Raw genomic sequence first — 22447 nt, 5'->3', positions numbered from 1 at the left:
TCAAGAATCGATTCGATTACGATTCTTAAGATTCAGAATCGATTATCACGATTTGATTCGATCCGATTCGATATTGATTTGGCTTAGTGTTACTTAAAATGTTTTTTTGAGCTGTTGCCTGAATTATATGACTGTAAAATAATTAGTGAAATAATAATTTCACAATAATTATTGTGAAATAACTAAGAAATAAATAACTCAAACAGGCCTTTCAATATCCATTTAAAGTGCAAAAAAAGAGAAAAATTGCAACAGTTCATGCAGTAAACAAATCATTTTAGCTTATCAAATTATTCTGCCACCACGCACACATATTGCCATGAAGCACCTGGCATTTTTCAGAAGTTTCATGACAAACTGTGTGTCCAACTACTGGGATTAAAGTTCACCGGGTAAAAATGTAATGATGGAAAAAAAATAAAAAATAATAAAAAATAAAAAATCGATGTTTAGACATAAGAATCGATTTTTAGGAATTAATATGAGAATCGATTTAGAATTGGAAAATCGATTTTTTTTTAACACAGCCCTAATGTACACGTGTATTGAGTCTCATAGTTGGCATTGTGGATGTCCGTGATCACCTCTGTGTAACAGTGTGAACAACATAAACTCATGTTTAAAACATAAAGCATAACGATCGGATTCCTCCACTCGTATTGTTGCAGCCGCAGGAGGAGAGACCGGTCTAACACTTTCTATAGTCCTGCAGCCGACTCAATATAAGACTCTGAAAGTAGCCCAAACATTCAATAAAACTTTATTCATATATTGCTGATTCACATCAGTTTGTACCAACCAACCTTTCAGTGACATGTTAGTTTTAATTTAAAAGACAACTTTAGAGAAACGGTTCTTTAATGTATGTCTGCTCAGACATAGTTATTGATGTTTTAGGATCTGGCTTTTATCTCCAGTAGTCGTCCCATACGGTCGTCATGGCGACAGATGTCCGACCTGTCAGCAGCTCCAACTGAAATCATCATGTTGGTCTGAACCAGAGCAGCTGGTCCAGTTCAGGGCAGAGATCCAGAAGGATCCTCTTGGTACCTGAACCAGCTGATGGTCCAGTCTTAGTCCTGGACCAGCAGGTCTACGTGGTCCCTGAAGACTCGCTACTGATCCTGCATCAGCAGGTTCCTCTAAAGCTGCTTTGACATAGAGGGCGCACAGGGGTAGCTGCACCTCCGCTCAAGGGCACATGGTCTGTTGCCGTGCTCGGCGCGCATTAGGGCGCACGCCGTCGAGTTTGCGTTGCGGCATAGGGCGCAAGTGGACGCACGCTTGGTGGACGCACGGGTTGCTGCGGCAGCAAGGGTGCAAAGCGGCTTTCAGCTAGAACGCGGTTTGCGCCGCGCACACCGCCGGGATGGGCGCAGACTCGGCACAGAGACGGCGCAGAGCAGGGAGGAGAGCAGGGCGCGCCTGCGCGCATCGCGTACATATTTGTTGCAAGTTGCCTGGCGACCGAAAAAAAGTTTCATAACCATATATTGATAAATAATTCAATTGATCCTGATATGAGGCATGGAAATGCTATATTTTATTTTAAATTAACATTTTATTGTTAAAAGAGCAAAATAATCACATTTCTACCACTTTTAAAGACACCAGGTATGTCCAAATTCTGGGAGATTTCTCTCCACTTTTGTCCGTTTTTGTCCGATAGGCCTGCAGTCTCATCCCACAGCTCGTCACACAGAAAAAAAGTTTTTTTCTCCCTCCAGCACCTTCTCTCCTATTGGACACCGCCGAGATGTCGTCACAGGGTGACGGCACGGTGAGATTAAACATTTTTCAATTCGCAGCGGCAGCTTGGGCCGTCTTGCTGCCGCGGCAACTCGGCAGCAACCCGGCGGCAACCCGGCGGCGTACGCCCTGTTGCACGCCGCTGACCTCGGTGCAAAGCCCTGCGCCCTTGCGCAGCGGGAGCACATACACAATGAATGGGAAAACCATTCCAGACAGGAATAACCTTTTTTCGATAGCCAAGCAATTTGCAACGAATATGCGCGCTGCTCTGCGCCGAGTCTGCGCCACCCCGGCGGTGTTGCCGCATTCTATGTGAAAGTAGTTTAACAGAACCAAGACTGACATTCTGATTGACAGGTTACATCTTTGTGCTCCTAGCTTTATATGTTCACATGGTTGATTGTGAGATTGTTACAGTTCCACTCGTGTGTAACTTACCTGGTGTTGTGGGGACTGTCGTGTCCTTCACGTGTGGTCGTTATCTTATTGTTGACGTCATGTTTCCTCATATTCTGGACTTCACTGCATCACCAATGAGTGTCGCCAATGGACAAAACCTCAGAAATGTGTGTACACCAGCGTTGATGTGTGTGTGAAGGACCGCAACTTTTCAACGTTTAAATCACTTTTTGAACATCTGACGTTTTTTATTTGCTATTCATGGATTTTACTAAATATCCATACGTTAACACTGTTATGATCTTTTTAATAAATATGATATGAAACATGATATATTCCTGTACGATTAAGTTTTTTTGACAAATCGTCCTCAAACCTGTTAGCCTTGACAAGTACAATCCAAAACATTTATTGTGCAAAGTTTGGTGTTAATGGAGACTTCAGGTAAAAGGGTACTGAAATTTATTGAATGTACAGAAATTGCCAAAAACAGTAGATTTAACATCAAAATATCAAGAAATGTTAAAAAGGGGCAAATTTAGCAAAGCATTCGAGGAATCGATCCTGAAAGTTCAGCTCTCAAGGACAAATGGTTGATTACATATATAATACATAAACAGGAGTTAGCCAGTCGGAGGAACATCTTCCTAGCTCACATCAGGAATATACAGTGACTGCTGGGTATTTCCTTCTTGGAGACTCTACTTATCCTTTGCAGGACTGGCTCTTGAAACCATTCCATGACACTGGACGACTGACAGCAGAACAGTCTGCGTTTAAGCACAAAGTCAACGGAGCACGAGTGGTTGTGGAAGATGAATTCAGCAGGTTGCCTTCTGTGATGTCCGACTGGTGAAATGAATGGTGATGACTTCCTGTCCACTGCATAATCTGTGTGAAAGTCATGGAAAGACTTATGAAACATCATAGGATGTACCTGCAGCAGCACCACTTCAGCCAGTGGTGGCAGTGGCTCGGGGTGAAGAGGAGGAAGGCAGAGATGTTAGAGATGTGCTAATGCAGTATTTGTGGAATAGTTCATGCTATAGTTAGATTACATTCTGTAGCTCAGTATGGTGTAACAATAAAGTTGTGCTTTTTGCAGATATATGGATTTTGTCCATCCATCCATCTTCATCCACTTGATGTGGGACTGTTTAGCGGGGGCAGCAGTCTGAGCAGAGATGTACAGACTTCCCTCACCCCACACAGGGTGGGACATGCCAGAAACACCTTCCCAGGAGGTGTCCAGGGGGCATCATATGTTAGTCTTTCAAGTTTCGGTATGTTGTCTGATTATTTTGCTTTTTTGCTGTGCTGAGGTGTTTTTTGCAATTACACACTTCATACTGATCACATCTTTAGAGTTTATCACTCGTGTGAGTACGTTGGTGTCTCTTTAGCTGATTTGATCTGGTAAAAGCTGATCCACACTGATCACATCTGAACGGTTTATCTCCAGTGTGAATACGTTGGTGAGTCCTTAGATTAACTGACAGAGTAAAAGCTGCTCCACACTGATCACATCTGAACGGTTTATCTCCAGTGTGAGTACGTTGGTGAGTCCTTAGATTACCTTGTTGGGTAAAAGCTGCTCCACACTGATCACATCTGAACGGTTTATCTCCAGTGTGAATACGTTGGTGAGTCCTTAGATTACCTGACAGAGTAAAAGCTGCTCCACACTGATCACATCTGAACGGTTTATCTCCAGTGTGAACACGTTTGTGATTCCTTAAAGTACTTGACTCAGTAAAAGCTGCTCCACACTGATCACATCTGAACGGTTTATCTCCAGTGTGAATACGTTGGTGAGTCCTTAGAGTAACTTGTTGGGTAAAAGCTGCTCCACAATGATCACATCTGAACGGTTTATCTCCAGTGTGAATACGTTGGTGAGTGCTTAGCTGTCCTGACTCAGTAAAAGCTGCTCCACACTGATCACATCTGAACGGTTTATCTCCAGTGTGAATACGTTGGTGAGTGCTTAGCTGTCCTGACTGAGTAAAAGCTGCTCCACACTGATCACATCTGAACGGTTTATCTCCAGTGTGAATACGCTGGTGAGTCCTTAAATCACTTGATGTGGTAAAAGCTGCTCCACACTGATCACAAGTGAATGGTTTATCTCCAGTGTGAATACGTTGGTGAGTCATTAGATGACCTCGTTGGGTAAAAGCTGCTCCACACTGATCACATCTGAACGGTTTATGTCCAGTGTGAATACGTTGGTGAGTGCTTAGCTGTCCTGACTCAGTAAAAGCTGCTCCACACTGATCACATCTGAACGGTTTATCTCCAGTGTGAATACGTTGGTGAGTGCTTAGTTGTCCTGACTGAGTAAAAGCTGCTCCACACTGATCACATCTGAACGGTTTATCTCCAGTGTGAATACGTTGGTGAATCCTTAGACTATCTCGTCTGGTAAAAGCTGCTCCACACTGATCACAAGTGAACGGTTTATCTCCAGTGTGAATACGTTGGTGAGTCATTAGATGACCTCGTTGGGTAAAAGCTGCTCCACACTGATCACATCTGAACGGTTTATCTCCAGTGTGAATACGTTGATGAGTGCTTAGCGTTCCTGACTCAGTAAAAGCTGCTCCACACTGATCACAGGTGAACGGTTTATCTCCAGTGTGAATCATCTTATGTTTTCTCAGACCTGATGAAGTGGTGAGGACTTTCTTGCAGTGATCACAACGATAACTTGTGGGTCTCTCTTTGCCTTTATGTTTCTGTAAGGACAAAGAAGAAGAATTAAATCATCTTGTTGGCTCACTCTCAAAAGCTTTTCAGTTTCTATAAAATGCTGTATGTCTAAAGTGCTGTTCTTGACAGCCAGAGACCTTCAGATGAAACATCTCAGTACGTCAAGTCAAAAGTGTAAATGGTTAAAGCTACTAACACGAAAACCCTCAAAATAGTTCATTAATAGGGATGGGTATTGATAAGATCCTCCAACCTTTTTTCATTCTGCTTAACGATTCGGTTTTTATTGATTCCCTTATCAATTCTCATTTGGGAAAAAAAAGACAACAAAAAGTGGATTAGCATCACCAATATAAAATAAATATTCTCCAATAGAAATGAACAAATACAACATGCATCATTCTCTGGCAATTCCATGATTCCAAAATGTTTCTAAAATAAATAAATAAATAAATAAATAAATAAATAAATAAATAAATAAAATTGTCCTTTTTAAAAAAGATATATGAACTGAGCAGTCAAAAATAAAGCCAGTGACCCAGTGACAAATACAACCAAGGCAGAGTCCTCTTCCTGCACGGTGTAGTGTTGCTGTAGCTTTTGCAGGATGGGTAAAATCTCACCATAGGTCGCACTTTTGTCACTGGAGACTGCCAGTGTAAAGGTGTAGTGCTTTTGTATAAGCAGCACAAACTCCTATGCTCTTCTTAAGTCCTCATTTTATCAAGGAGCGGCATGTGTTTGGTGGCTCTGAGGGGTAACATACACAACTTAAATTCTTATGTACCGTTGTGCTTTTCATTTGATCATGATCTAATAATTTACATGTAAACATTTCTATGTTGCCTGCAATGTAAAGTATCTTACTGAGCACGTTTTGCTTCACCTTAAGGACCACTTTTTCTCGTATAGATATATTGTTGACCAGTTTAATGGTTTTTAAGTTTTTTGTGTTTTTTTTAAAGTAATATTTGTTCTCTTTTTTAACGTCTAGAACTATTTCTTCAAACTTTTGACCGTCACTGCCAAGCCTAAAAAAAACCACTGAAGGAAGTCATGAGGAACCTTTTGGGGTGAAATTTGCCAGAAACTTTGGAATTTCAAGATTCCACCAACAGGGCAAGGAAAAAACACACCCCACAGTCAGCGTTTTTAGATACAACCCCATTATTATCACTGGATGATTAATGTTTGTTTAACCCTTTTTGACCTACCATAGAACAAGTCCATCTAAGCATATTTTTACATTTTTGCATAGGATACTGCCATTTTATTGAGTATTTTTTATTTCCTATACATCAAAACAACCCATATAAGCTAATTTTAATAATCTGTATGTTGCAAGACCATACTAACTAAACAAAATTGCCAAAAAGTGCAAATACCTACCAAAAAAACGTAAATCGTTTTTTTTTTTACACATATTTCTCCAAATACAGAAATCCCATAGTTAGATCCCTCAAAATTGTCAATGTAAGAAAGTAACACAGAAGCCTTTCAAACGACAGGAAATTTATTTTGAATTAATTCATACTTTAGTTTCTGAGATATATCATTTTACATATCGCGTCTTCATCTGGCACTGAATTCAGCTTTGCTCACTGTATACCGTTTCGCGCACACTGACTTTGGTGGATCCATAATATGTTTGTGTGTGAGCTTGTATAGTGAGTATGTACTGCTCGTATGGTGTGTGTGGGTTGTAGCTGAGTAATCTTTTGTGAAAATCTCTGATAAAAAGCACAAACAAGAACGCAAATTCAAACCAACTAGTTTCCCAGGGGAATGACGTCACCTCCCTTTTCGCGGGAAGTGGCGTTGTAAAAATACTGTGAAAAAATACAACCTGGTGACACGCTCACAACGTGATGATGTCCTGTATGTGCTAACTTATGTCAACGTAGGACGGGCTGTGAACACGTACCGGATCGATAAATATACCGCCATGTCAATTATGAAGATTTCTGTGTGCTCAATTTTACTGGATTATTATGTGATTTTTCAAAACGATTTAATGGATCAAGACAGAACACTGGGACACACTAAATGCAAGATATGCAAGAGAAACTCTTCCTGTTTAACAGGCAAAAAGAATTAAAGAGAATTATAGGGTTAACAGGCAATGTAATTGGGCAATGTAAATGCAAGGCGTGTTATTTCCTCCCTGGTCCCTGAGGAGGAGTTATGAGGAGGGAAAACGACTCGGGAGGCGTTATCGAGGGGTCCTACCTAACGTGACAGCCCACTGTCTGTTTGGTTGGTCTTGCTGGCTTCACCACCATCAGAAGAGTTGACTGATGCAGGAGATGGAGCAGGTGGCAGATCAATGCTGAATAACAGGATTTACATAGCGACTTTGCCCCAAATCATGTTGCACAAAGCACAAATATAACCAGCAGACTCCTTTGCCACTCTTGCTGTTGTGTTTGTTGAACGCAAATAACTTCTTTATGTGTTTCTTAAGTTGTGACCCGAGTGTCATGTTATATAAAGGTCTGTCATTTTAGTAGGCAGTTGCAGTTGACAGCTCTGCAATATGCTGATTTATGACTTTGTGGATGAGAACCTTGCAGACATCACTGTCTTGTCATTAATGAATCACTCCCCCGACCCACCACCCTGTGTTAGTTTTGTTTACATTAGACCTGACTTGGGGTTAAGTGTAACTTCAGAGGTGAATTTTTTCAGGGCAGCCCAACACCCCACCCCTCACCATTCAGTGTAAAAAGGACAGGTGACAACATAGATTCCAGCATTAAAAGTAGGATATTTACCAATTTAAGAAGAATTATAAATGGTAATGGCTTTACTTTTACTTGGTACACTAATAGTTGTAGGTGGCCTTTGAATAGTGAAATGAATGTCTAATGCTATATTGAGGATTAATGTACCCATTATTATCTGTAAAGTATGATGGAAATTTACCAATGACACCTATGTAACCACTTCAGATTAGTCATGTTGATCATACAGGACAGAAGCAGCTGTTCCGTGAGCACAGAAGAGAAACTTCTTTGGTAGATTTACTGGGTATAGTCTGCCCCTGCTGAAGAATAGAATGCTCATAATCTGACAACAAAGATAGTGATAAAATGCAGGGTTACGTGACACCCCAAGGACATTCTGTCTCAGACAGACATGTGTAATCTAACTCTATATAACATAACATAGACGCACAAAGAGCCTCCCTTTATTCTCCGTACACCCTGTGACCCTTTCTGTTGGGTCCCGAATCAACATTACATAAATTCATAACGAGGAAAGACACAGAGACTGTTGGAATGAGTTTAACGTATTTCTGCAGAAGGGGGAGAAAGCAGAGGAGTGCAGGGCACAAGGCCTTTATGGAGAACTCCTCAGCTCTTCTCCCAAAGATTTTCCTCCTGCATGAGCTTTTTATTTAGAATGGGAAACAGGAAATGACCATATAAGGATTGTCAACTGTAGACAGTGGACAATGGACAATTGGAAGAAAACAGGAAACATACGAAGGAACAGACATCGGGGTTAAAAAGGTCACACATGTGACATTTCAGTTAAAGAGGAACTAATCTGTGGTATGCAGAAGCTTACGTTTTCAAAAGCAATGGTTCACATGGGTCAAATGCTTTCAGGACAAAACAGGAACTCTGTTGGAGGTTTTGAACAGATGGTCCAAGCTAACCTTTAGTTAACCCTAAAAGACAATGGGACAGCTGTCCCCAGGACAGTCGACCCCCTGAGTATACTCAGGAAGTGGCTGTCCTGACATCTGTTAACAGAGTGTGTGATAGTTTCATAAGGATAAACTAGTTCAAAAGTTTGATTAACCTCACACTTTCCTTTTGCATGCATTAGAAATAAATGTGTTTTGCTTAACCTGGATATATCACTGTTCTTGATAACCAGAATTTCCACAAAAAAAAAAAAAAATCGAATTGATCATAAACGTTTATGAACTCAGTGGGTCTCCTTCATGAAACATGAGCAGAATAAATTCATGGGTAAAATCAGCAGAGGAAAATTTCCTCACTTTGTGTTGCTGAAATGTTCGTAGTTCTAAACTTTTCATTGGTGTTTCTTTTTTTTAATTATCATTTCATTATATTATCATCGTTATCACAGCAAAGATCAACATCACACTAACAGAAAGAGCAACCCCTTAGGAAATTACATCAGCTCAATTCTAAATCCAATGAAAGATAGAATGAAAAAAGTTTATAATTTAGTTATATATATTTAGTAATATGTGAAAAACAAACAGATAAATAATAATAATAATAATAATAATAATAAATAAAATAAATAAAATTGAGATTGTTAACATTTGTTTGGTTTATTACACACACACACACACACACGCATACATACACATAGCTACATAGACATATACACACTCACGCACACCACACAGACACATAGCCACAAAGACATGTACACGCGCACGCACGCACGCACGCACGGTCATATACATACACGCATACACACACATAGACATACACACTGGCTTGTTCACCTGCATGCTTGCTCTGTAGTTTTTGGGGTTAGGTAGCGGTAGCGGTAGCTTAGCTCAGACTGCGATCAGATCTCAAGATTTGGGTCGATTGCTGTTCGTGCTTTGGTTGGCTCCGTGCCGGTTTCGTGTTTTGTTTGTGGTTTTTTTGTTGCAGATTTCCAGTGCTTGACGTGTGTCTCCGTGTGTTCCTGCTTCCTGGATTGGCAGTGGATGTCGTCACCCCCCCCAAAAAAAAAAAAATAATATATATATATATATATATATATATATATATATATATTAAATATAGTAATAATGCACATATATATGCCTTTGGTTTCTAGCGTCATGGTATCAATCATTAATATGTGTGCAGACAAGGTAAACAAAGAAAAAAAAAGAAAAAAAGAAATTGTTAACATTTATGGCAATGGTACACAAGGTTGAAGGGTTATGTATGAATTAGACTTCTGTCTAATCTCTCAATATAGGTTATCCACTTATTCCTTTTTGACATATATAGGTCTACATTGTTCATAAATCTGAATGTCAGCTTTTCCAAAGCTGCCAAGTGACCGATCTGGCTAGACCAGAGACTGACAGAGGGAGCTTCCGAGGCCTTCCATTCACATATGATTAAGCTACTTTCACATAGAGGGCGCACAGCGGCGGCGGCCGCCGCCTTTCCAATTCATTGTATATGTGCTGCCTCCGCGCAAAGGCGCAGGGTATATATGAATATGCGCGCTGCTCTTCGCTGAACCTGCGCCCACTCGCCACCGACTATGCTCCCACCTGCGCCGAGTCTGCGCCACCCCGGCGGTGTTGCCGCGTTCTATGTGAAAGTAGCTTAAGTTTGCACTCCAGCATAAGGACTGTCTGGATCCACTCAGCATCTGAAGGGCAGATGCCTTGGAGAGATGAAGGGTCACCCAAGATAATTAGATTTGGGGAGAAGGGGATTTTGTAGTTTACAATATGTTCAATATGTATTTCTGAATTTTAGGGCAGTCCCATAGCATGTGCAGCAGAGTCCCCTCTGTCCCCCGGCATCTACAACAAAGAGGGCTGGCCCTCAGCTTAACCCTATATAATTTAGACGGTGTCCAGTAGACCAGGGGTCTCCAACTCCGGTCCTGGAGAGCACCTATCCAGCATGTTTTAGATGTCTCGCTGCATGAACACACCTGATTCCAATCAATGGTCGTCTCGACAGTTATGTTGTTGACACAGCTCATGTATCATAGTGTGATGAAGCAGGGAAAGATCTAAAACATGCTGGATAGGTGCTCTCCAGGACCAGAGTTGGAGACCCCTGCAGTAGATCCTATTCAGAATCTTGAATTGGATAAGCCTGGTTTTAAGATCTCTGGACATCTTTTTGACATTTCTTAACAGCCGATTCCATGCCTCCTCTGTAAATTTTTGAATTATTTGAGCGGTGTAAGAACATTGAGTAGAAACGCGATGCCTCATGCCCTAATCCAAACACCTTAATCATGTCAGAGAGGGCATCTGCAGTGACGGGTGGTGTAGAGGGGGAACCAAATGTTTGGACAAGGGGATGTCTAATTTGTAGATGACACCAAAACTGATGCTGAGGTAATGTGAAAGTCTCAAATTTTTAAAAGACACAAAAGTGCCACCCTGGCACAAGTCACCCAGCACCTTAATTCCTCTGTCATAGCTTGGGGTTTAGCAATATGGATGCGGCATGGTGACGGTGTGGGTCAAAATTACATATACCTGCAACCCTTCTCAGGGCATGCATATGCATACACATACATAAATATACACATACAAACCCAGTGATTTTTTTTTTATTGGGGGGGGGGGGGGGGGGGTGACATCCACTGCCAATCCAGGAAGCAGGAACACCAGGAGGCACACGTCAAGCACTGGAAATCTGCAAAAACCACAAACAAAACACAGAACCGACAAAACCGACACGGAGCCGACCAAAACACGAGCAGCAATCAACCCAGAGACCCAGGCATCCCATTCATTCATCCATTCACCTATCCAATATCTATACTAATAATAATAATAATAATATTATATACTATACACAATAATAATAATAATCATCATCTTTGTAAAACATAATATTAATAAATTATTAAATTTTGTTGTCCTGCCAATGGAGGCCCAAATCCTCCATGGCAGGACCCTTCCATACCGCATTCTCACCGCCCTAGCCACAGCGCCCCGCTTGTAATTTAGTATTGGCTATATTTCTAAACTTGCAGTTAACACACAGAACAGTGGATTTAGACCAATTAATAGAATAGTCAGACAGAGATGAAAATCCCTTTATAAGTGCAATTGTCTATGATCGTGAAGTTTGTGAATTCTGGAGGAAGAGGAGTACGTCATCCGCATAAAGACTTATTTTGTACTCTTATATTTTGCATTGTAGACATATGATATTTTGATTTTGTCTAATAGCTGCAGCTAAAGGTTCAATAAATATTGCAAATAGTGAGGGAGAGAGAAGGCAACCTTGCCTAGTGCCTCCTTCCAAGTTAAAGCTTAAGGAGATTTGATCATTTGTCCTTACACGTGCCTATATAATATAGGCGTGCTATATAATATTTTTATCCAGTCAATAAAAGATTCGCAAAATCAAAATCTATGTAAAGTTGCCAATAGAAACTTTCAGATTACCCGATCGAATGCTTTTTCAGCATCTAAAGATATAATAGTAGTTTCCAGTTTGTTGAAATTCGAATAATCTATAATATTAAGTAATCTACGAGTATTAGTAGAAGAATGTCTACCTTTAATGAAACCTGTTTGATCCAGATGTATAATAGAAGGGGTGACTCTGTCACCGTGATTTTAATGGAAAAAAAATAGCTTTCCGTCTGAACAACCGCAGAGTCCTGAGTCGACAAACTAATAACAATACCATATATATAACTTAAAGATAAGACTATCTCCCAATGTTTCAAACCAAAAGCAAAATAAAACTGGATTAAACTGGACAGGCGGGACAGGTTTGCTTCCATGAAATCGAGCTCTCAAGTGTGCTTCTTGCATGTTGTGAGGTATCTGGTTAATTCAGAAAAACAGAGCAGATTTATTTTTTCATTAAAACTTTTCTCAGAATTATCTCGTTAATTCAGAAAAACAGCAGATTTTTTTTTCATTAAAACTTTTCTCAGAATTCTGAGATTATTATCTCTTTAATTCAGAAAAACAGAGCAGATTTTTTTTTTCTCAAGTGAATGGAATACACTTCCGTACATATCGCCAAGGAGGAGTTGCCATCCACAAAATTCAGGGGCCTGATAAAACTGTTCAAATAAATCCCACTTACTGCAACGACACAGCATGTGCACAGTTCATTGGTGTTATTGCTGATGCAATGAAAAAGCAGTACATTGCTATTACTGTAAACTTTCTGTGATTATTGCTAAATTATCAGTAATGCAGTTCATATAGACAGAATTATGAATATGTTGTGTCGATATAGATGCTCCTAATTTTGTGCTGGTGCTCCTAAAATTTTCAGTAAAGAGTACTCTTGCTCCTAGTTGAAAAAGTTATTCTGGAGCCCTGCTCCTCCATAGCCGTTGCATATGAAACAAAATTGGGTGAGTCTGCTCTTTAACTGGCAATTTAGTTGTAACCGAGTGAATAGGTTGAAGTGGTTTACACAGGGAACTCTCTATGGTGTACCAGGGAGGGGCACGCTCTGGTTTTCATTGGTGTTAACAAAATCTACTCCTGCCTCTGACCATGTGCAAAGCTTGTGGAAATGACAGGTTCACATAAATACTGGTGTCAGCCTTGGACTTTACAGCATGAAGCACGGTTATTTTTACACTATAAAAACCACATTTTAAACATGATAATACATTCAAAATATAACATCTACCCATATTCCTCTGCTTATCTGTGGTTGGTGTTGGACCACCAACCACAGAGAAATTTTGATCGGGAAAGAAAATATTTTTATTTTTCTTCCCCTCTCATTATCTGATTCCTACGGTTATTTTAAAACCTGTTAATGGCAACCTCGCTTCACTAAGGGTTGGTTGCTTTAAGTTCTTTAAGTGTATTAACTTGAACTTTTATTTTGATCACTACTTTTATTAAGCTGTTTGATTAATTGTCCTCTGCAACCTTACTTCACTGAAGCTAAGGCTACTGCTTCACTGAAGTTAATGGTTGGTTTTGCTTCAAGTTCTTTAAATTCTATTAATAGAACTTTGTCGGGATTACCCCATGTGAGTTATTAATCTTTCGGATTCATTTCTATTGTGTTTGTTAAATTAAATCCTTAATTTCGGTGGCATTTAAATTTCAATCCACCTTATTGATTCTTTTATTTTAATTTTTTTTGCTTCCAAGGTTATCTCGATTCCTTTTATGATAACCAAGAACCCAACTGCTTTGAGGCACATATCAGAGTTGGCTCAGTCTCTCATGCTTCATTTATTGTCTCATTCCTCCTAATCTGGGTGATAACGTGAATCTACTTCATTACTGAATGTTAATCTCTTGGCAGAGTCGCAAGCGAAACACTGGTGTCCGGTTCGTGAACTGCGTGTGGTGTATAAGGCAGGAAACTCATCGCATTTGGACGCAGAGCCAGCAGAGGTGACCAGAGGTTGACTAGAAGGACCGTCAGGCAAGTTCCGTTTGAATAGGAAGCTTTTCGCCAGATTCCCTTCCGTCCCGGGCCCCTGGCCAGACGCGCGACGAGTAGCCCAGGTAACCATGAAGGGGGGGCCGAGGCTTCCCCCAGCGTCACTTTTACCGACACTCAAGAAGTAATTGCACGTATTATGGAAATACCCAGAGATGAGCTGAGCATAATAAATAACTATGACCTCCAGACCTGCGAAGGGAGGATAGCAGAGCTCACTAGCTTCGCCAAGAAACCGTATAAAAAAGCCTGTGTAGCCAACGTTCTGGGTAAACTGGCGTTGCTATGGCAACGTAAGGCAGAACTCCAGGCTGGGGAAAACAAACACAGGTGGCGACAAAAATACGAGGGGGAAGTGTTGGTGCACTGCGATGCGCAGGAAGAGATCGAACGCTTGAAAAGCCTGTTAAGAGAGGCTCAAGCATGAATCCGAGAAACTAGTCGATGCACCTCAGAGGAGGTGAATAACGTCCATAATTATGAACGTAACGCGGGTGATAGGATACAGGAGTTGATCTCTTTAATTAAGAGTTCTTCCAGAGAAGCATTCTTCTCTGATGTGCTTAGTTGCAAAACCCAGCTCCAGTCACATAAGTTCAGCCACGTGGAGGAACGCCATGAAAAGTCATGGCTGCTCCGTGAGCAAGCACTTAGCCTCCGTGAGAAGTCATTAGACCTCCGCCAGCAGTCGCTGGACCTCCATGAGCAGTCACTGGACTCCTGTAACGGGTCCACTCGAAGCTCCGAGAAAATGGAGCCACACTGGGTTGAGAACAAGCATGTGAACCGCGAGCCACGGCTCGAATCAGAAATTAAAGTAGATCAACTCTTGAGTGTCCCGATCATTAACAATTTGCAGCAGTGTGATGAAAGGCGTGACCAATCTCACACTGACCCACAGCCAGCAGGGGGCCAGAGAAAGGATCCAGCAGTTAACCTGCTTATCCTGTCTGAGCCCAGGGGGACAGCCAGTAGCCCAAACGCTACTGACACCGTTCCAGACCTTATCACCTGGGATGAAATGAAAGTGCAGCCACCGAGGTGCAAAATGAGGAAAGGGGGGTCAGACTTAAAGCGTGCCCCCCCGTTCACCCTCAGGCCCACTGCTCCGCGTGTTCAAGATGAGGTGCTGAGTCCGAAATGCGGCCAGCCTCATAATCTGAAGGCCGTAAATCCAAATTTCCAGGAACCTTTCCCTGATGGACAAAAAGTTGTGTCAGGTGGTTTAAACCCCCACTCCGACCTACCTGTTCCACACCAGACAAGAACTAATTATTCTTCTCGGCATAGGGACCGGTTGTATCAGGAATGTTCTGGTGGACCAGACGACCCTGGCCCGCCACATAGACAAGGCTTGCGTCTCCGTGACCTTGAGTCCCTGGCCAATGACATAGAACACTTCGACGCGGATGATCCAGGGTCAAATATTGAGAATTATCTCGATGAGATCCAGGATTGCCTCAGGGATTTACCTCATGCATCCTCTAGAGAAAAGGTAAAGCTTCTTTGGAAAACCACAGCCAGGAGCGTTCGTGTTTTCATAAGATCCCTTCCAGCTAAAACCAGAGACTGTTATGAAGCACTCCGTCAGGCTTTGTTAGAGGAGTATTTTTCTGAAACCGACTGGGCGTCAGCTACTCTGGCTGCTTCTTCAATTAAGCACCAGGAGTCAGAAACCCCCAAAGATTATTACTGGCGTATGAAAGCTGCGTTTTTCCAGGGACGGAACGCTCCAGGTTTGGAAGAGGATAGTCATTTTAAGTCTCTCTTCCTCCACAACCTCCATGAAAGCGTGCGATGTAAGGTAACTCTTTACTGCAGCAGGAGGCGGGATCTCAACATGCGGGGAATCCGCAGGTACGCTGAGCTGGCGTGGGAAACACAGAGACGTCCCACTGTAGATTCTGAGAACGGTCCACAGAGTCACCGAGAGGTGCTCCACCCCGGTGCTGACGCCCAAGGGGTACAGCCAAGGGTACAGCCCAAGAGACGGCGCAGACGTCGTAGATCAGCAGGCCGGGGGGGTGCCATATATACCCTGTTGGCCAGAGCACTGAACGAGCTGCATGAATCGTCTGCAGCTGACTGACAACTTCTGACCCAGAAGTGCAAATCCCCCCACCCCTAAAAAAGGGGGGGCAGGGATCTTGGAGTGTTAGGGAAGTAAAGCTCAGGCCTACACTCACAATTTTATTTCATTTGTTCTGTTTTTGTTTTTCCGGGTCTAGCAATTAATCGCAGAATGATTAAAGTGTTAGGGAATAAGACTTTCTTCTTCCGTTACCCGAGGTCGGTTCTGTTACAGGATGGACCCCCTCCGATCCGTTTCCTTCCTCAGCACCGCTCTGCCAAGGGATTAACACGTAGTGAACACCCACTGAGCCTGGTCTGCTTTTGGCAGTTACGTATCGAGGGTCCGTAACCTAACTAACCTCCCTTCTTTTTGTCTTTATCTACCTCATTCTGCTAGTAATGACACTGAACTGCATAGTCGAATCCCTTATCGTTTTTTATATGTTTTATGTTTATTGTTATGTTTTATACCCTAGTCTCGTATAGCATAGCGTATTTCCGTCTGCCCAGACGTGCCTCACCTCTGCCCAGACAAAGCCTCCAGCGCTATGCTAACCTCTGAACTTTTAAGTACTGTGCCCCTCTGCCAACCAGGACTGCATCACATGGACTGTTGCACTGTTGGTAGATTTGGCAACCAGACCCTGCATTCCCGCCGTCAAATCTAAGGGGGGATGTTGGACCACCGTCCATATGGTTATGAATTCATGACATTTATGATTGGGTGAACATTTATTTTGGACCAGTAAAGGGCCGAAGCCAAGCTAAAGTCTCATGATCCCTGCCTCATGGTGAGTTTACGACACCTCCAGCGTGGTCTGGAGAACGGAAAAACCCCATGGACACCAGGATTTGCATATGTGACCCTCTTGGTGATAAGGCACCACACTTGGACAAGGACCCCAAGCTGCAGGAAGGGGTATCAACTTCCTGTATGCAGCTATAAAAGAGAAGACCCCCCTCTCTCCGGCCTCTTCTCTCCTTTTCTGCTTCTTCCTTCTCACCCACAGGTCTCTGCTGTAGCACCAGGGAGCCAGCCAAGGGCCGGCTTTCTCCTTCGTGAACGAAGGAGCGTCCGTTTTGCAGCGCTGCACGAGCGACCCACGCAGTTCCGAGCCCAGAAAGCCGAACTAGGGACCCTGCATTGCCTCGACGTGAACGCGACGCCGATCCGAAGTTGAAGGAAGCCAAGTGCTGTGCCCAGCTGCTATCCCATCATCCAGCCGCTATCCCCTCATCCGCAGCAAGGACACAGGAGGGAGTGATAGCCGCTTTATCAGGATCGCCTGCTGAGCGTAAACACCCAGCTGTTCCCCGAGGAACGCTGACTTACCACCCTTTCTTTCTTCAAATGCAAAGATTCACGTAAGAGGCTGTTTTTGGTGTCTGGGAAAACTTAGTAATACACTTTAAAAGTTAGTTTACGCTGTGAGCTGGACTGCTGATCCCGTCATAGTGGTGTTTATTAACTTAAGTGTTTTTGTTTATCTTCTCATTTGTCTACTGCTGTATCCACATTGCTGGATCGTTATGACATGCTTCTCGACAACCGAAAACAAGGCCCTTCTAAATTTCCCGGTTGAATGACCAGAGCGCACGTGTGAAGTTTAGTTTCACCGTGGGGCATTTCTGTGTGGGAAAGATCAGAAGGTCTTGGGTTTCTGGTAGTGAGAAATTGTAACACTCTACCTCATAGAGGAAATATTTCCAACAAATAAGGCTTCTTCCTTCATTCTGAGAAAGTTATTGTATGTGATACGTGTAGCTGTTATGAACAAACAGAAAAATTATCACAGAACAAGGAATTAAAGTTTGTCACCCAAAATCTATTTTCATCATATATTTACAAATAAACACAATAAATAAAGCTTCCTATCACCAACCAACCCATTAGCAGGATGTCAGTAATTTTCTGAATATCCTCCAGTTGATCCAAAATGCAGCAGCACGGATGCTGACAGGAATCAGCAAGAGACCATATCTTTCCTGAGTTAGCATCCCTCCATAGACTCCCTGTAAAACCCCATTTTGAATCAAATTCAAAATGTTATTACTTGTGTATAAATATCCTAAATAAACTAGCTCCGAGATATTTGCAAGAGCTGATCATTTCTCATCTTCAGCTTAATCTAGTTATTAATTTGAAGTATCTCACTGGAATCATTGTGAACCATTGTTCTTGTATTTTTTGTGCTCGTCTGCGCCTTATTTTTCTCTTCTTTTCATGTTCGTAGGCCAGATCTTCCAGCGCTACATACTGACATGCAGTCCCGCCCTCTGACACCTCGGTGTCTGATACCTGTTAAAATCCTCTCTGTAGTTCACCAACTAACCGTGTACAGGTCATATGTAGGGCTGGTACCTTTCAAAAAAATATCAGCATTGGTACTGATACTTTCACTTTGAGACTGGTTACTTTTTTTTTTTTTTTTTTAAATAATATTTTTATCCCGGTTTTTTTCCCATTTTTACCACCCCGTGCTCCTACCTAAGTGACAGTCCTGGGCATTGCCATCCTCTACCAACCCCGGGAGGGCCCTGCACTGAGCTCTGGTCTCCTGAGACCGGTTACTTAACTATACTTTTTTTAATACCAATTTTATGAAATTAATTGTAAAGAGTAAAAAATGTCATAACACATTACCTAGACAGACCTTACCTACATAGAAAACCTACGATCTGACGATGTGGATGACGCTTGGACACACAGATACCTGGTTGCCAGGTGTGATAAGTGAAGCTTGGACACACAGATACCTGGTTGCCAGGTGTGATAAGTGAAGCTTGGACACACAGATACCTGGTTGCCAGGTGTGATAAGTGAAGCTTGGACACACATATACCTGGTTGCCAGGTCTGATAAGTGAAGCTTGGACACACAGATACCTGGTTGCCAGGTCTGATAAGTGAAGCTTGGACACACAGATACCTGGTTGCCAGGTGTGATAAGTTTCCCTCCACCACCAGGTTACTGAACTGACAGAGCAGAGTTCTGTACCGCCGTATCTCTCCCTCAACCAACCACACAGACATTGGTGTGGTCTGCTCTGATTCGTTCTCATTGGCTCCTAACAGTTCACTGTTAGTGGCTGGAAAATACAGAGGGGGAGGGATCTTAAGTTTGAACAAAAACAGTGTATTTTACGCACGTCATAGTTGTACAAAATGCAGTTTTTTTACACGCGTTCATGAACGCTGCTTTTTAAGCCACTCGTAGAAAACTGCGCTTTTTACAGCGTTTTTTGTGCTCAAAACGGCGCTTTTTACACCCTTTTGTACATAAACATATATACGTAGACGCCCAATCGAGCGCTGAGCCGTACGTCAACGACGTCGCCATATTGAATGTGGCAAGACTGCGCTGTAAACTAATACAAGTAAATGGACTCATTTTCATAAAGCCTTTCTACAGAGAAATTTACGCTTTACGTCTCATTTATTCATTCACATACGCACTAATATACTTGGGAAACAGTTAGACACCAAATATAATATATTTAATTTTCTCAATGGCAAAAATAAGAACTTTATTGATCCCACATAGGAGTAATTCATGTTATATCAGCTGTAGAGAACAAGGTAGTGCCGAAAAACAATATATAGCCTATATATCCCCCCTCGTAAAAATAAGAAAAAAAGAGAAACAGATTTTCTCATCAACAACATATTTGAACCATTTTTAAGATTTTTTCAGTTATTTTATTGTATGAAAAATGGTTCAAATAAGTTATTTTGTCATTTGAAAATTTGAAAATGTGTTATTTGTTATTGTAATATTTGTTATTATTTTTATGAGGGGGGATATATATTGTTTTTCGGCACTACCTTGTTCTCTATAGCTGATATAACATGAATTACTCCTATGTGGGATCAATAAAGTTCTTATTTTTGCCATCTGAAAAAATTAAATATATTATATTTGGTGTCTTAACTGTTTCTCAAGTATATTAGTGCGTGTGTGAATGAATAAATGAGACGTAAAACATACATTTCTTTGTAGAAAGGCGCTTTATGAAAATAAGTCAATTTACTTGTATTAGTTTACAGTGCAGTCTTGCCACATCCAATATGGCGGCGACATTGACGTATCGCAGCAGCTCCATGGGGCGTCTACGTTTATATGTCTATGCTTATGTCGGCAGCGCGTTCATTCAGTTTTTGGCCGTTATGGCTCGCCATACTTTTAGCGGCGTTCATGGACAGCAGAAACCCGGTTTTTAAGCCACTCGTTTAAAACGCGGCCTTTTACGGCGGGTTTTCTGCTCATAATGGCGTCTCCATCCCACTTTAACCCGCCGGCGGCGTCTCCCTCCCGGGATAGGAGCTCCAACAAACCCCGCTGCTCTGGAGATGTTGCTGCTACTCGGTTGTAGAACCAACCAGATGTTTCCAGAACTGCAGACACTCACGAGTTGGTGGAGACTTTAGATTATGTGTTTTAACTTTAGATTGTGTGTTTTAACTTTAGATTGTGTGTTTTAACTTTAGATCATGTGTTTTAACTTTAGATCGTGTGTTTTAACTTTAGATTATGTGTTTTAACTTTAGATTGTGTGTTTTAACTTTAGATTGTGTGTTCCAACACCACAATAAAACTCCACCAGAACCAGCAGCATCTCCAACTGCTGCGTCCGTGTCGCCGCCACATTCACATATTCAGACAGAAACACGTTTAAAAGTCTCCGAGGAAGATCACGTGTTTGTGTTTTCTGCGGTTCCGTTCAAAGTTACGGACACGGAATCAAATAAAGTGTTTGGATCAGAATCAGCAGAACCTGGACCTGAACACTGACCTGCAGACCAGCAGAGGAAGATCCCGCTTTGGTCCTGATGCTGGACTCCTGGTCCTGGTTCTGATCCCGGTCCATCTCCGAGTCCTGGTTCTGATCCCGGTCCATCTCCGAGTCCTGGTTCTGATCCCGGTTCATCTCCGAGTCCTGGTTCTGATCCCGGTCCATCTCCTAGTCCTGGTTCTGATCCCGGTCCATCTCCGAGTCCTGGTTCTGCTTCGTTCTCGTTTAATTCTGATCCTGCAGATCTTCAATCTAAAAGTTCGTCTGCAAAAACTGTGATGACGCAACCCGGAACCACGTGACCTCTTTTAAAAACTTTATTAGCAAATGTTGCTAAACAAACACCAACAAGGTTTACAATAGTGTGGAACAAACATACAATGATGGAGTAAATTATACAAATATCTAGTATGAATAAAATGTAACGTCATTACATTTGATTCAAACCTATTAAGTGGATTCCTCTCCCTTTCAGGCGCTGGGCTCCGCCGGCAGCTGCAGGAGAGCCGTCACAGCGACATCAAGTGGCAGGAAAGTGACATTACATCAACAACAAAAACTCTTTCTTTTTATGTCAGTTTAAGACAAAAGATAATCAAAGCAGAAAAAACATTTCTTCAGCAACGCTATCACTCACATGCACTTAATTTAAATACAGAGGCTCTAAGCAGAACTAAAGAACCCAGAGCGTCTTCATGTGGCGGGTGTTATAATATTCTTTCTTACGATTTTTCATAATATTAGTTAGCTTATTTTTATATTTCTTATATTTATTTTCTGCTTCAATTGTTCTGTGTTTTAGGAATTCTCTCTATAATGTATTTTTCTTTTTGCAGTTCTTTTGCAGTCCCTTTGACATCCACTGATTATCGTTATACTTTAGCTTTCTACTATATTGTTTAATTGGACAATTTGTATCATATAGTGATTTAAATGTTCTTAAATATTCATCATATGCTTTATAAATATCATTTTCTTTATATATTAATTCCCAATGATGTGCTATTAGATCGTTTTTAAGTGCAACCATAGACTCTTCTGTCCTAACTCTTCTATGTTGTGGTTTGTTGTTCTGCTTGTTTCTCCCATAGTTGCTGTTATAAACTATAAAGACCGGAAGGTGATCACTGTTGTCATTTATTAATATTCCTCCCACTGTATTATTGTCTATGTCATTTGTAAATATATTATCAATTAATGTGGCACAATGGGACGTGATCGGGCTTGGTCTGGTGATTTTGGGATATATACTAATACTATATAATGTATTAATAAATTCCTCGGTCATTCTATAATTATTTGGATTTAGAAGATCAATATTGAGATCTCCACAGATAAACATGACTATATGTCTTGTTTTTGTTAAATGTTCTTCTATCCAGTCTTTAAATGTGTCTATATTAGACCCTGGTGTTCTGTATATACAGCTCACAATGACATTTTTCTTTTGTTCCATACATATTTCTATTGTAATACACTCCTTCATCCTCCGTTTGTTTTTGCGGTTCATTTATTTGTCCAGCAGATGGCGACATTTCTCCGAATCGGCCGCCCGCCACATGAAGACGCTCTGGGTTCTTTAGTTCT

The 22447-nt window shown here is 41.6% G+C and overlaps 1 protein-coding gene across 1 annotated transcript; it reads right to left on the bottom strand.

Moving 5' to 3' along the window:
• Positions 1-2546: 2546 nt before the first annotated feature.
• LOC133442067 (gastrula zinc finger protein XlCGF26.1-like) lies at positions 2547-21117 on the bottom strand. The gene is made up of 2 exons (XM_061719976.1): positions 20861-21117; positions 2547-4889 (listed from the first exon to the last, which is right to left on the bottom strand). Exons 1-2 carry the CDS (start codon positions 21023-21025, stop codon positions 3513-3515), a joined length of 1542 nt encoding a protein of 513 aa, XP_061575960.1. The 5' UTR covers positions 21026-21117; the 3' UTR covers positions 2547-3512.
• Between the last annotated feature and the right edge of the window lie 1330 nt (positions 21118-22447).

This window comes from Cololabis saira, chromosome 4 (genome assembly GCF_033807715.1).
Source record: "Cololabis saira isolate AMF1-May2022 chromosome 4, fColSai1.1, whole genome shotgun sequence".
Classification (NCBI taxonomy): Eukaryota; Metazoa; Chordata; class Actinopteri; order Beloniformes; family Belonidae; genus Cololabis; species Cololabis saira.
This window is presented reverse-complemented; position numbering and strand designations above follow the sequence as displayed.

What these genes read in the sequence shown, in the direction of transcription:
- LOC133442067 (XM_061719976.1), bottom strand. Translation starts at nt 21,025, where the DNA reads ATGGACCGGGATCAGAACCAGGACTCGGAGATGAACCGGGATCAGAAC. An exon ending in CTTCCTCTGCTGGTCTGCAG is followed by an intron (nt 4,890 to 20,860) that starts GTCAGTGTTCAG and finishes TTGTCCTTACAG; the next exon opens with AAACATAAAGGCAAAGAGAG.